At 41.1% G+C, this 15,148-nt stretch overlaps 1 protein-coding gene across 5 annotated transcripts in view; it reads right to left on the bottom strand.

Moving 5' to 3' along the window:
• The window catches only part of MIER1 (MIER1 transcriptional regulator), a 34,628-nt gene that overhangs the window by 3,140 nt on the left and 16,340 nt on the right, over nucleotides 1–15,148 (bottom strand). For 3 of the 5 annotated variants that reach the window (XM_027651492.1, XM_027651491.1, XM_027651490.1), the window contains 9 exons: nucleotides 11,789–11,956; nucleotides 9,162–9,294; nucleotides 7,295–7,359; nucleotides 6,909–6,981; nucleotides 5,018–5,169; nucleotides 4,372–4,453; nucleotides 3,504–3,598; nucleotides 2,695–2,822; nucleotides 890–1,029 (listed from right to left, as the gene is read on the bottom strand). In XM_027651492.1, coding sequence (XP_027507293.1) covers nucleotides 890–1,029; nucleotides 2,695–2,822; nucleotides 3,504–3,598; nucleotides 4,372–4,453; nucleotides 5,018–5,169; nucleotides 6,909–6,981; nucleotides 7,295–7,359; nucleotides 9,162–9,294; nucleotides 11,789–11,956 — 1,036 coding nt within the window. Of the gene's footprint in view, nucleotides 1–889; nucleotides 1,030–2,694; nucleotides 2,823–3,503; nucleotides 3,599–4,371; nucleotides 4,454–5,017; nucleotides 5,170–6,908; nucleotides 6,982–7,294; nucleotides 7,360–9,161; nucleotides 9,295–11,788; nucleotides 11,957–14,151; nucleotides 14,374–15,148 lie in introns of those variants that run through there. The other 2 variants (XM_027651493.1, XM_027651494.1) reach the window with 2 other exon arrangements.

Below are 15,148 nucleotides of genomic sequence, written 5' to 3' on the forward strand. Positions count from 1 at the left end.
TGGAGCTTGCTCTTGATTTCCACAACCTGATTCAGTCCCCAGCTCCTCCCCCCTCTTGCTCCTTGAGCAGAGCACAGCTCTGCTCACTTTTGGGATTTTCTTCCTTCACAGGGAGTGTGCCCTGGTTCCTCTCCCATTCCCAACTCCCTTCCATGCCCATGGCTGGGAGGAGTAGCTCCTGGTGTCCCTGAGGAGCACCAGTGTGCTCCATCACAGCCCAATTCCCACCCTAGATGTTTAAATATCCCGCACAGGACTCCTCACTGCATTAACATTACACCTCTATACCAGCACAGAGGGAATAAGAACACATAAATTCCAATTAAAAGGAAATTCCAGTGGAGATTTATCTTCCATACATGACCAATGTCTAAAAGCAAACATGTATCTTGTTTTAAAAACCAGTTTTACTTGAGAGCTGCTCACACCTTGGGAAATAGTTAAAATTAAAATAGGCTGTTTGTCTCTGGGAGTGCTCACCTGGCAAAGAGAAGGCTCCAGGGAGAGCTTAGAGCCCCTTCCAGTGCCTAAAGGGGCTCCAAGAGAGCTGGAGAGGGACTTGGGACAAGGGATGGAGTGATAGGACAAAGGGGGAATGGCTTCCCACTGCAACAGGGCAGGCTTAGATGGGATACTGGGAAGGAATTCTTGGCTGTGAGAGTGGGGAGGCCCTGGCACACGCTGCCCAGAGAAGCTGTGGCTGCCCCATCCCCGGAAGTGTCCAAGGCCAGTTTGGACGGGGCTTGGAGCAACCTGGGATGGTGGAATGTGTCCCTGCTCATGGCAGGGGGTGGAACGGGATGAGCTTTAAGATTCCTCCCAACCCAAACCATTCTGGAATTCTGTGAGGATTTGGCAGCTCTTCAGGGGGCACAGGGCACACACTCACCATTCTGGTTGCTGCTGCTGGTCGTGCTGTCCTCCCTCTCCGACTGGCTGGTGCTGCTGTTGGAGGTTGTGGGAGGAGGGGACGGAGCTCTGCTGGAAGCAGCACTTTCACTCTCATCCAGGAGCCGGTCCATGTAATCTCTAGACAACAGATACAGCTCATTCAGCCCTGGCTGTGGGAAGTGTTGGTGTTATTGGTGAAAAAATACTCACTGCACACACTGCAAGTGTGGCCAATTCACATTCTATGTGGGAAAGGCTTTCAGTTGACAGAGAGCAGGTTTAGTTCAGGTGTTGGGAAGAAATTCTTCCCTGTGACGGTGGTAAGGCTCTGGCACAGGTTGCCCAGAGAAGCTGTGGCTGCCACATCCCTGGAAGTGTTCAAAACCAGGTTGGAACAACCTGGTCTAATGGAAGATGTCCCTGCCCACGGCAGGGGGTGGAACCGAATGAGCTTTCATGTCCCTCCCATTCCAAACCATTCCCTGATTCCATATGCTCTGTGTTGTGGGCTGTGATTTCAAGGTGATGCTTTCTGGCAGATTTCCACTAAGCTCTTGCAATTTGCTGCATCAGCAATAACAAACCATTAAAGTAAATAACATTGGTGTACAAAAAAACCCCAAAGGGGTAAAGTTAAAAGCAAATGAAGAACTCCAGAGTTAAGGACATTCCCATATCTGCCATCTATTCCAGTCCTCCAATTTAGGTCACTAATGGTAAATCTCCTATGAAAGATTTAAGCAAAGAAAGCTGTTGGTAAAGCCCTTGTACCAATGGTGTTAAGTCTGGATTAACTCCAAGAACAGCATATCCTCACACATAATTCTGCTGGAATTGACACTGCACCCTGAATTCCCACATTTATCTGCAAAATCATTCAAGAACAGACAAGCACAATCCTTAATGCCACTGCTGCTGATCCCCATATGCAGCCAACTGCAAAAAGAGAGTGTTTTGAGTGATTAACCACCAAAAATGTCTACTAATTTGGGGAAAAAAAAGGGGAAAAAACCCCCACCACCAGATGGAAGAAGCAGGGGAGAGAGACAGTCCCTGACAAGCAGTTAAGAAACTCTCTGTAACACTCTCCAAAGCCACAGATGGCAACTCTGACTGTCACCCTGCGAGTTCACTGTAGTGGTCCAACACACAGCTCTAAAATGTTTGGAGAAACAATAATATTCCAAAGAAGGATCAACAGAGAAGCCAGGAACAAATGAGAAATGAAAATAATAGTAAAAATGCTTGGCAAGAATCAGCGGAAAGAGTGGGATATAAAATCAGAGCATTGGAATGAGGGGCAAGAGAACATGCTGGCTCAGAGCTGAGGGGGTGCAGTTCTGCTCAGACATTCCCTCCTTCCCCAGCAGGGATATGAAAGGGGAAAAGGAGCCCTGGGCACCTAAGAAAGCCCTGGGGCAGGATGCTGTGCTGGCCAGAATTCTTGCCAATGTACTACAAATCCCACCTGAAACATGTGACTGATGCTATTGTATAAAACATTTATAAAACATATTTAAAATAAAACAATGATTAAAACCACCCCTATTTGCAAAAATGTGAAACATTTAGAAAGAAAACAAACTAAATTCAACAGCTGCTCAATGCAAATTGTTGCCCTTATTCCAAATAAATTTATTTAAGACATCACATTATACACACTAGAGCAATTTTCTGACACCTTGGCCGTTTTCCTGCTGCAAACTGGGACTCTGGAATCCCTTGGTTTTCATTCCATTTCAGCTCTGAGCAGAATAAAATAAAGATTTAGACCCAATACACATGAAATGACGCCCATCTTACGTGACACCAGGGTGCAGGTTGTATTTCTTCTTTCCAAAGCGGGTTTGCTGGGCAAAGAAATCGTAACGCTCCGACTTCTTCCACATATAATAAAATGCTACACATTCCCCCACGGAGCGTGTCCGGACCTAGGAAACAATGCCAGGCAAGTCTGCATCAATTTAAAAGCATTTTTTTGCCATAACCCCCCAGCATTCAAATCAAAAGGTGTGAAATTCCAAGTCAACGCTGCTTTGGACAACGGAAACTCCTGGCTCCAAATTTCAGAGGCCTGGAATTGAGATGTAAGGTCAATAGTGTTTCTAAAAATACTGGAGATATTGTGAGGTGCTGCAAGGCACAGTTCTAGGGGAATATTCCAAGTCTGTCTCACAGTCTTTTCAGAGGAGACAGCTCTTCTCAGAGGACTTTTGCAGGATTTCTGCACTTTGGGTTCACAGCCACAGTCGCAGAGAATTCTGGACTTTGAGAAAACAATTTGAGCATAAATATAGGGAGAAATCCTTCCCTGTGAGGGTGGTGAGACCCTGGCACAGATTATTCCATGGATGCCCCATCCCTGGAAGTGTTCAAGGCCAGGTTGGAGCAACCTGGTCTAGTGGAAAGTGTCCCTGTCCATGGCAGGGGATGGAACTGGATGGGTTTAAAGTCCCTCCTAACCCAAACAGTCTGGGATTCTGTGATTCCATAGTAAAAAATAAAAGAAATAAATATAGTAATTTATTAAGGAAATTAAGATAAGAAATTATTTACAATTACTTTGCTTTAAAATGTAAAAAATGTGAACTTCACTTAAACTCAGTGTTTACCTTATTTGCCTGAATCACGTGAAAATCTTTGCCATAGACTTTCAGCCCTTGTTCGAAGTTCCTACATTCTTCTTCTGTCCAAACAGATAATTCTTCTACAGAAAAAAAAAAAAAGCAATAAAGAAATACTTAACCAAAAAGCCAATCAATAAAAGACAACTGAAGTGACAGAAAACACGTTGGAGGAGCTACTTGGTAGGGACTGTTATAAACTTAATATAATTTGGCCTCATTGATTTTAAAGGTCACAAGTAAATAAGGTTTAAAATAGTGGGAGAACAAACTAATCTTCTTTATGTGATCATTCCTGTCTTGTGATTTGCACAGGGAACTCAGGAGAGGTTTGGAAGCAGAACCAACAGATCAATGTGTAGGAAAATAACTCATGTCTTCTCTTAGTTTCTTGTTCCTTTGAGCACAAAGATCAATAATAGACTAGGAAATGCTCAAGGCTCCAAAAGCACCTTTAAAAACAGGGGGTTTTAGTGTTACACTTTGCTAAATAAAAGTTTTAGATGTTCTTTCTCCTTTATTTATAACTCTGAATTATTTTATATTTCATGTTTGTTGCATTCACTTTGATGACTGAAGTGGTCTAAAAGAACACAGACAAAATGCCCAAGAAATGCACAACTGAGTTGCTAAGAAGTAAGTTTCAATTTTAATGTGCTGCTGAAGTCACAGATATTTATATCAAGCTCTATGGACAGGAAGTGAATTTACACATCTGCTAATTCCATTCTCTCAGAGAACAATGAGAGATTCACTGAGGGCTGCATTTAAATTAAGCTCTGGGCAAACCCCAAGACCTGTGTAACAAATAAAATGAAAAGTCAGGAATAGAACCTCCCCTTTTATGTCTGCTCACCTCTGGCTGCTTTGACATTAAACCTCAGCCTTCGTAACGATTCCTCAGTATCAAAATTGCACTTAACCAGTTCATACAATGCCTGAAGAGATGAAAACACACACATTTAACATTCCAGAGACCACCCGATTTATGCTGTGCCACAGCAGCATATTTAGAAAATCACTGACACCTATTAAGATTAAAAATAAATGCTTTGAATGAATTTAATAAAATTTAAGTCAGCACAAAGACATATTTCCTGTGTTTAAATCTCCAAAGCTCTAATTACATAACCAAGAATATATCCAGGCAAAGTGCTTTAATATTTATATCCACTACATACATTTGTAAAATTGATGTGGGGTTTTTCTGGGTATGAAGAAAAAAATAAGTGTGCATTCATACAGTTTTAAAAATTCTATAACTGAAAGAATTAATTCACACACATTTATATGTTATATAAAGCACTGGTGCATTTTATTTTATATACAGCAAAGTTAACAGTTTAATATTCATTGAGAGGTAAAAAATCCATCAGATTTCTATTTCCATAAGGAATAATAAAACTGTTTCAAACACAATTTTAATTCTTGGCACTAAAATAAAATAAAGGGATGATTAATTCTCTAATATTAAGCTACAAATCCTACTTATTTTTCTATACCTGCTCATTGTCTTTAATATGTGATCCCTCAGGAATTGCATCCAGGCCTTTCTCCTCACCCGTCCGCCTTGAGGCCTCATTTAGGAACTCAATCACTTTATCCTCTGGTAGGAAGTCAGGATTCCAGAGGAGCTGGTCATCATTTTCATACACTGAATGAACACAAGCAAGATAAAACAATGACAGAGACATTTATTCTCTCTGATAAAGGGGTTCTGAAACCCTGGAAGGTCATTGGAGCACTGACATTAATCCCAAACACACGGAGGGATAGATAAAGAGTAAGATTTGGATGTTATACTTTAGACTGCCTTCAGATCTCTGGTATAACCTGTTCTCTAGATCCCAGGATCCATTATGAAACTCCAGAATTCTAATACTACAAAATCTCCATTTTTTCCAGACCTTTTACAGGATATTTCAGACCAAGAAAGCCATAACAAACTGGAATCAATGGGAAAAAACACAGGCAAATGATATATCCTCTGAATTACCTCCCAGTTTGATTTCAGAAGAATCTGCAAGCTTTGAATTAAAATATTAGTATCTCAAAATCAAGTGGAATTCAGGCTTTTAAAAAAACTAGAATCAGGAAAGTACTCAGATCTTGTCTGCGGTCTTTAACAACCATACAAAAACCAGTAAGAAAGGAATTTTAACACTGATTCCATTTGCTCTGTGAGACAAGAGGAAGAAGAGAGCCCTTGGGAAAGCAGGGTCAGCACAGGAAGGGAAGATATAGCAGCATTCCCTGCAGGGGAGAAGGCCAGAGGGTTAATAGATACATTTCTACTCGAAGAAAAGTATTTTAACAGGAAAGTAAATACAAATAAAAGCCCAAAATTGGTAAGGAAAATGATTGTCTCACAAAGAAAGGAGCTTCATTTCACTGATGACACACAGTTTGGAAAGAGCTCTCAAGAGTTTTCTGGGAGCTTTTTGTTTCAAAGGCTGGAACTAATCTGTTGTTTGGTTGCTTATTTAGGGAAAAAATCTGGGAAATCGTCATAGAAATATAATCCTTGAATGGTTTGGGTTGGGAGGGACCTTAAAGCCCATCTCATTCCACCCCCTGCCATGGGCAGGGACACTTTCCACTATCCCAGGTTGCTCCAAGTCCCATCCAACCTGGTCTTGAACACTTCCAGGGGTGGGGCAGCCACAGCTTCTCTGGGCAACAGCACCATTAGTGACAATTTAATTTTCCCCTCAGCGGTTCCTGCCCCTGAAGCAGGTTCTCTGCCCTGCAAACAGCAGTGAGCAAGATGATAAAAAAATGGTTTATACTGGGTACTGCAATGTACAGAGCAGCTATTTCTGTTTTATTGTTGAAGGCCAGAAGCCATTTAGAGCTGAGTAAATACCTGGAAAAGCAGGTGACCAGTAAAGCATAATGTACTGCACCTCAGGCATATCCACAGTTCCAGCTCTATTTCCAGCCAGAAGCAGGAAAGTCTGCAAAGAGCAGCTTCTTCCCAGCTAAAAAGCAGATGTTTTCTAATTTGCCACTTTCTGTTTTTAATGGAAGTTCCTGACTTATATAAATTACACTCTGTGCAACCTCTCTGGCTACAAAGTCCAGAATGTGTAACCCTACTTGAAGTCAATGGAATCATGGAATATCCTGAGCTGGAAAGGACCCACAGGGATGGTGGAGTCCAGCTCCTGGCCCTACGCAGGACACCAAAGGCTCTGGTTGCGAGGAGGGGAAAAAACCCAAAACCAAAACCAGAACCTTTTTGTTATTGATTGAAGACCTTTAAAAGGTGAAAGCCAAAGCTGCTGGTACCATTTATTTCACAAGACACATGACATCAATCAAACCTTTTATTTCTCCCTAACAGACAACAATCACAAACACAGCAATAATGGTCACAGTGCCAAATCTCACCTTTTTCATTCTCTTTGTATTTGCAGGTGCCAGCTGGAATTTCAGCTTGAAACATGGAGCCCACCATGATTTCCTGTTTTGAAATACCAGAAACAAGAAGTTAAGCAACCATATCCCTGCTGTTTTTTGTTAGCAAACACAAGGATGACAACACCCCCCCCCCCCCCCCCACTTTAAACTTTAGACTTGTTTAAAATCTAAAAACACAGTCAACAGGTACTATATGGAAATGGATTTTTAACTACTTGAGGAGGTTTTCAACATTTCTCATTATCAAAACTCTATTTATGGGGAAAAACTGAAGAGGACTTGGATGCTCTACAGAGCTCAGAGTTACTAGGTAATAGATCAACTTATTATTTATGAAATATGGGCTTAGTATTTACCTTTTTCCAGTCTTCTGAGGGAATATAATCTTCATCTTCTTCAGATTCCTCCTCTATTTCACTATCTACAAGAAATTGTTGAAACATTTAGCCAAAAACAGTAAGGGTGGCAGGGGACAGGAGCCCAGCCTGTCACCCCACCAGGCTCCAGCCCTGCTCTCCTCCCTCCCCCCTTATCTCAGCCCACACCACTGCTAACAGCACTTTTAGGGTCAACATAAATATTTCAGTACTGACAAGATTAAAAATTGACCCACCCAATGTTCACATTTGGTTTAAGATACACAACAGGCTCTGAAAACTTAAGGCACAAATAAATTTTGCTATTAAAATAAAATTTCCTTTCCCTCACCCAGCTTTGAGTGATCCACATCCAAATTCACTCCAAAGTTTCTGGAAGTATTTTTTGTGGATGTTCAGCACCCACATGTGGGTTTCAACACCCTTTTCCATGAGCTCCTGGCTTAGTTCCTGTTGTTCTTTTTCCCTTACAGCAGCTGGCACTGAATTTAAGGGACATCTCAGCACAGGGTGTGAGAATCTGTAAGTGTGTCTTCTTGGGATTTAGGAGCCTTGGATGTACAGCTCAGAGAAGCATTTAAAATAGATTATTTGGGATAAGGATTGCCAGAAATGTTAAGCCCTTTATGATATAGACCAGTTGCCTTTCCCAACGTACTGGTTTATGCAAAGGATGTGATATAGCAGTACTAAAATTATTTATACATTAAATTACATTTTATACACAGCTGAACACTGTAAAAAACCCCAAACCTATTGCTATGCTTAAAAATGGGAATTTATTTAAGATATTTGCAATCCTCTGCACAGCTACTGAGATTCCTTGGCCACTTTGGATTAAAATAAAGTACAGATTAGAAAATTGCATTTTTACAATGTCATGATTAGTAAGTATCAAGAATAAGGTATGGTAAGGAAATTAGTGTTGTTAAATCACAGAGCAATAGGAATTCAACAATCACTTTCATTAAAGAAAGGTAAAATATCTGCTGTCTGTATGGCCCTGCTGCCAGCTCTAAAGGTTCAGGTCCCATCAGGAAAGATTCCATGGAAATAGGAGTTGTCTGAAGGGACAGCTACAACAGTCAACAGTCTCAAAGGGATGCAAAACCAGTTTATAACCAAACCAAGTGAGAAAATGATCAGTTCAATGCTGACAACAGTAACAACTGTGGAATTCTTGAGGCAAATTTTTGTCATTGTGACCTCCCACTTTGGTATTTCAGGGTTAACCATTCTTGGCCTTTTCCAGATTTTATTGCTTGAAGAAATCTGGGTTCTATTTGTAGAAAATTTCAGTTTTTACTTTTCCCTTCAGTTGGACTCTCAGCTCCTTTGGATGAGGACAAAACCCAGCCTTGGCACGATAACCACATGCTGCACAGCAATTATCTGGCTGGAACAGAGCATTTCCTACTTGTAAATATTTTTGCAAATATTTTTACCTCCATCCTTAATGTGAACTGGCAGCTGACACCAGGATGGCAAAGTAATTCCATACTAAATAAGTCACTTACTGCACCCAGACTCGTGTGCAAGGTAATTTTTCTGAAGGCACATCCTTACAAACCAATTTGCAGGATAAACTGGACTGAGAGCCTGCTTTTTAAAACTGTAAAATTTAAATTTCCCCACAAATTTCATGCTTTCTTTTAAGAAAAGGTTATTTCCTGGCCTTATAGAGAATCAGCAGAGCAGAGTTAGCATTCAGCTAAAACCAAGAGTTTGTTTTCCTATTTTTGAGCGTGACGCTAACCAAGAGCAGAATGAACAAGAAAAACCAATGTTTTTAGGAATCAGGTCAATCACAGCAAGATTGCTGTGCTGAGCATTAAACTGGACATACTTGTATCAAAATATTTACACCGACGAGGGCGAATTATCTCCTGGGGATCTTGAGATGCAACAGATGGTGCTGGGTCGTCGTTCGACGACTGTGTCTCGTCTTCCTGCCCTGATGAATCTTTTATGGCCTCCTCCTTGCACACAAAAAACCCAAAGAGCAGATCAGTTACTCCTTTGTATGCGACAAACACTATTCTAGCAAGATATTTTTCCAGGATTATTAATATATCAAAGTAGCTTTTATCTGACTTGAAGTGACTGGATGGATTGTGGCCTGTCCAGGCTGAGCCACCACAAATGTGTAAACACATCATCAGGTTATTTTTTGACCAGCATTTTAAGCAGATCAATACAACAAACACTCAGACTCTACCATACAAATCACAAATATAAACCTCAAATCAATCTTAATATTTAATTTTTTTAATCAGTCAAGCAAATCCTTCTGGTTTGCATTTAATTTCATTTAATTTTAAATTTTAATTTGGTCTTTAAAACGTCTTCTAATGAATTTTCAACAAAAAGGGGAGGAATTATTTACATGGAAATGGTACCTTCCATAAAAATTAACATCAATAGAGTGGTTCAACCCCACAGAAACAGCACATCAGTAGAGTCGAGTCAAGATCAAAAATTAGGACAAGTTTCTTTATGAGAAGATAAACTACAACAACTATGGGAATTATTACAATCAGGGAAAATTTAAACTATAAATATTTTTTAGAAAAAAATCTATGCTTTCTATTTCAATGCATGTTGTTTGTATCTTTTCTGTATTTTATTGCTGCTTCTAACCCAGAAGCATCAGGCCCAGCACACATTGATGTGCACCTTTACCAGCAACTAGAGTATTGTCACATGTGCAGTTTAAAGCAGATTAAAAATAGAACCCAGCTAAGTACAGGAGAGCTAAATAGGCTGTACAAAGATGAGCACTTGCAGAGAAAGTTTGAATGATTTATACAATTATTCCACCCCCACAGCTGTATTTTCTGCCTCTCCACTCCAGAGCCTGCAGCACCTCAGAGCTCCCATCCCATATCCCGTGCTCACTCCCCACCACCCTGGCTCCAGCCTGATCCAAACTGGGGTGGGACTGGTGAACACCTGCTCCCAGGTGCCAAACTGGGATTAGGCTGAACTGCTGGTGGTCACTGGGCAAACCCTGAGCTGTGGGTGCTGACAGGAGGAAGGCGCTGGCTCTGCATCGTCCTACAGAGGGTCTGAGCCCTGCAAAGGGACAAGGTGGCTCCTCACAGCAGGGACATGTGGACATGTCACCCAGTGAAAAGACAGGCAAGGTCTTAAATCAGCTACTGTAGAACACTGAAGTTGTGTCAGGAAGGAATTAAGAAGGACAGGCACAAGGAGCAAGTGAGACTTCACCACGCACAACAAAATAAACACTTGAGTATCTTATTTTGATTCTGCACAGAATCCTTGAGATTGGAAAAGCCCTCCAAGATCAGAGTCCAACTTGTGACTGATCCCCACCTTGTCACCCAGCCCAGAGCACTGAGTGCCATGTCCAGTCCCCTCCAGGGATGGGGACTCCACCACCTCCCTGGGCAGCCCCTTCCAATGCCTGAACGCCCTTTCCAGGAAGAAATTATTCCTCAAAGAACTCTTCCCAAAATTATTCCTGCATCCTTCATGTTACATAAGTTTTTCCCTCTATCCAGCTTCCTAAACCTTTCCCTATGTAATCTAACTATGGATCTTCCTTCTGAACTATTCAACCCACACAAACAACAATCTTTTACAGCATCTGTCAAGAGAGCTTGTAAATCCCAAGAACTTCACTTTCTGAATCAGGTGGATCATTCCTCGTCTCTCTGTCACATTCCAGAGATCCTAAAATGGGTATCAAAAAAGCAAAATGCATCCTTTTTAAAGCCAGATTAGGTAATGCAACTTTCACTAATGCCTGAGTTTTTTTATTTACTGACAATTCAAAGGAATTTGTATTTTAATGGAATTCAGGAGGCAGCAGTAATGGAGAAGTTACAGCTGTGCCTGTGACAGAATTGTTACAAATATATAGGCCATTCCAAGTAGAAAAGACTTCTAAAATCAGAAAATTCCTTTAAGAGCACACAGAATGGGATTTTAAAGATGCTAAGCTCAAAACTAAACAGTTTGCAAAGGTACTCAAAGCATTAGGTTCAGTGAATTTAAGTACAACCAGGGCTGCCAGGCCGAAAAATACAATGCTCAAGCTGCAAAACTTGCAGGACCTCCAACACTCAGAGCCACATTTAATTCAATTCTACACTGAGGAGTTTCAGTAATCAGCTTTTCACCTCAAAACAAGTATTCAGCCACATCTATTAAGGTGTCTGCAGGCATTTAAAATGTCAGTTTTGAAGTGCAATTACAATCCCTTCTTACACAATGTTGTAGGTATTCATGTATTTTAATTTGCCTCAGCAACAGTTTGAGATGATAGAAATGGAATTAAGAGCAATTAAAGAGAAATACAGATGGGTAATTAAGAATAAACCTTAGAGTTCAGTACACAAAGCATCTGAAATCAACTTTATTACAAAATATTCTGCCACGACCTGGGATCTTGAATGGTTGAGCAGTAAGCAAATCATCTATATGCAAAAGAGGATAAACACTTACCTTGTTTTCCCCACTACAGCCACTGTTGTCATCGTTATCAACATCATCATCATCTTCTCCCTCCTCCTCATCCTCCTCCTCCTCTTCATCGTCCTCCTCCTCCTGTGGTGGGATGGTGCCGTCGTAGCCGTAGCGGCTGAGCAGCTCCTGGATTGGCATATCACTCTCCTGAGGAACATCCAAACAAAGTTTGGGATTTTAACACGGATATTCCACATCCCACATCTGCTCCACAGCACAAAGGCGAGCACTTTATAACAGCAACACACCAAGATGGTCACTCCAAAAGGAACGGGCAGGCAACATTTGAAGTTTTGGCTCCCATGAAAAATACGCGGTGGTTATTTTTACGCAGATAACTTTATTTCCCAAATCTTTATAAATTTACAGCAGACCCCACGTACTAACAATCTCATAAGGCTCATTAAAAGGGCTTGGTTTTATCATCTCCCTTCAGTACCCAGAGCAAACACACTCCTTATTGAAATATATGTTGATATTCCCTCTGCTGCCCAAAAACAAGTGGAAAAAATGATGGTATTTAGTACACATTTGTGGAAGAAATGGATAAGTTGTGTGTCAGCAGCAACTGCTTCACATGGGCAGCTGAGACAGTGAGAGGCAGAAACTTGTCCTAGTGCAAGGCAGGAATTTCTGCAGTGACTCCAAGAATTCAGTACAATGAGGCCCAGAACTTGCAGTACCTGGCTGCAATGTGGAATTAAGTCTCTGTTGGGAAGTTGTGCTGCAGGGACAATTCTACAGTGTTCTACAACCCTGGTTTTGAATACAAAATTACACCCAAAATATGCACCTCTCTATCTCTCTGTACCTCTCCTGTTTCTGACCAAAACAAAAAATGAGGGTTTGGATGGGGGTGAGGGATCACCTGATATCCAGGTAAAGATACTAATGTTTACAGACTTACATATATTTTAAGCTGGTTCTTTACAAATCCATCCACAGCTGGAAGCAAATCTGCTAATATATGTACACATTTAAAAATACTGATATTTAGAAAGCTGGTCCCCTCTGAAGGGACATTTCAAATGATACAGCCAGTTCTCAAATTTAGTGGCTCCCAAACTGTTACCTAATGCATTCACTTTATTAATAAAAATTATTGATTGCTGGGTCTGCACTTTGCTTCTTTTATTACTTTTAATATTCAGTATCCAGCCTTCAGGGGCAGTATGTGATATCCCTAAGGAGATTTGTCAGAGCAGAAGCTTTCAGAGAGCATTTTAAAATTCTCTTTCTCACAAGATCAAATCCTCTGTTTATTATTCGGAGGTGTTTGCTTGCTCTAAATAGTTTTTCTTACTATTTAATGTGAATCAGATATTTTTAGTATTGGTTGATCTTTCCTAAGGGCCTTCACTGATCAACAAATTTCTAGTTTCTGGAAACACCCTAAAAATCCCAATTATAAGAGGCAAGGGGAGTTAGTTCTGCTCTGTAAAAATAAGAGTAACACAGGGGTTCCCAGTACTCGTTGTCTGTGTATTTTATTTTATTCTACTTCAAAGAACTAAGCCATTCTGCCACTTACTGCTCTACTCTTTGGTTAAGCTTTACACACAGACCATGTGGACTTAAATGTCCTCCCATTCCCTCTTGATTTCTTGGTCCCCATCGTATCATTTAATGGAAAGAACTCTTAGAAGTGGAGAATTAATATTTTACTGACATAGACAACATGAAAGGACTGTGGTCTTAATTAAAATCTGGCACAGCTTGCAGAAGAATCCTATTCCTAGTTATCCAAATGTTCTCCAGTACATTTTGGAAAGTAATATACTTTCTTTAAGCACCTCTATCCTATTTGTAAAGACAGCTGAGAATTAAAAAGAACTTTTACTGCAATTTGCAGGTATGTTTGAACTATGCAATAGAAATATTACTGACTGTATGTTACCTAGGAAAGGAGTTTTGTATTTACAACATTTTTCTTAGGTAGAGCCTCCTAACTTCAAATAGTTCATTACAATTCAAAAAGCTCCAAGGACCAGCAACTCTCCCAAAGAAAATACAAAATGTGATTTCTCTGTTGCTTTGGGATTGCAAAAATAGAAAAGGTTGAAAAGATCACAGCGATTATCCAAGACATCAAAAATCCTCACGTGGAAGAAGTGTCCAAGGCCAACCTGGACAGGGCATGGAGCAACCTGGTCTAGTGGAAGGTGCCCCCGCCCATGGCAGGGGTGGAACTGGATGAGCTTTAAGGTCCCTCTCAACCCAAACCATTCCCTGATTCCATAAGGAATGGATTATAACTCGTGTCTGGAGCAGAAGTAGGTGACGGGGACTTGGTCACATCTGGTACAGACATTCCTACTCACAAAAATGGTACTATGGAATACTTGTCTGGGTATGATCAAGGATAATTTGCTGTATCACCTTGCAGGGCTTTCCTGCTCAAAAAACCTGACCTTTCAAGATGTATCACTGAGAACCACCAAATCCAATAGTTGGATCCCCTTCCTACTGCTCTGCTCTTAGGGAACTGTGTTTTTTCCCACACTAGAGCAGCAGAGGGTGACTCCTGGTCTGCAGACACCGATATTCTACTGCCTTTAAACAAATGCAAAGAGAAGCATGGGGTGCCACTCAACCTCACAGAGTCATGGAATCTTGGAATGGTTTGGGATGGAAGGGACCTTAAAGCTCATCCAGTTCTACCCCCTGCCAAGGGCAGGGACACCTTCCACCACCCCAAGTTGCTCCAAGCCCTGTCCAATCTGGTCTTGAACACTTCCAGAGATGGGGCAGCCACAGCTTCTCTGGGAATTCCATCCCAGTCCCTCCCCACCCTCACAGTCAGGAATTCCTTCCCAATATCTCATCTAAACCAATTCCTCTTTCAGTTTAATACCATTCCCCCTTGTCCTGTCCCTCCAGGCCCTTGTCCAAAGTCCCTCTCCAGCTCTCTTGGAGCCCCTTTAGGCACTGGAAGGGGCTCTAAGTTGTCCCTGGAGCCTTCTCTTCTCCAGGTGAACACCCCCATCTTTCCCAGACTGGCTCCTCAAGGACCAACACATTGGAGATGCACCAGAGCTTAAACTCATAAGTAGATAAGACCCCGACCCTCAAGGGAAGGGGGAATTTTTATGACAATCAGAAGTGAAACCATTAAACTTCAAAAATGCTTTTGCAAAACCCAACTGAACTGGTCAACCAGGGGCATTCCCAGCCTGGGGAAATCTGAAATAATACATGTAAATTTTGGGGGAAAATGAGAGGATAGTACTTGTCCTGACAGTAGTTTTGAGATTTAGATGGCCTGTCACCCATGACTTAAAAAAGATAAAGTTATATATATATATATATATATATATATATATATATATATATATATAT

The sequence above is a fragment of the Corapipo altera genome, unplaced genomic scaffold (genome assembly GCF_003945725.1).
Source record: "Corapipo altera isolate COAL_440 unplaced genomic scaffold, ASM394572v1 57, whole genome shotgun sequence".
NCBI classification, from domain to species: Eukaryota; Metazoa; Chordata; class Aves; order Passeriformes; family Pipridae; genus Corapipo; species Corapipo altera.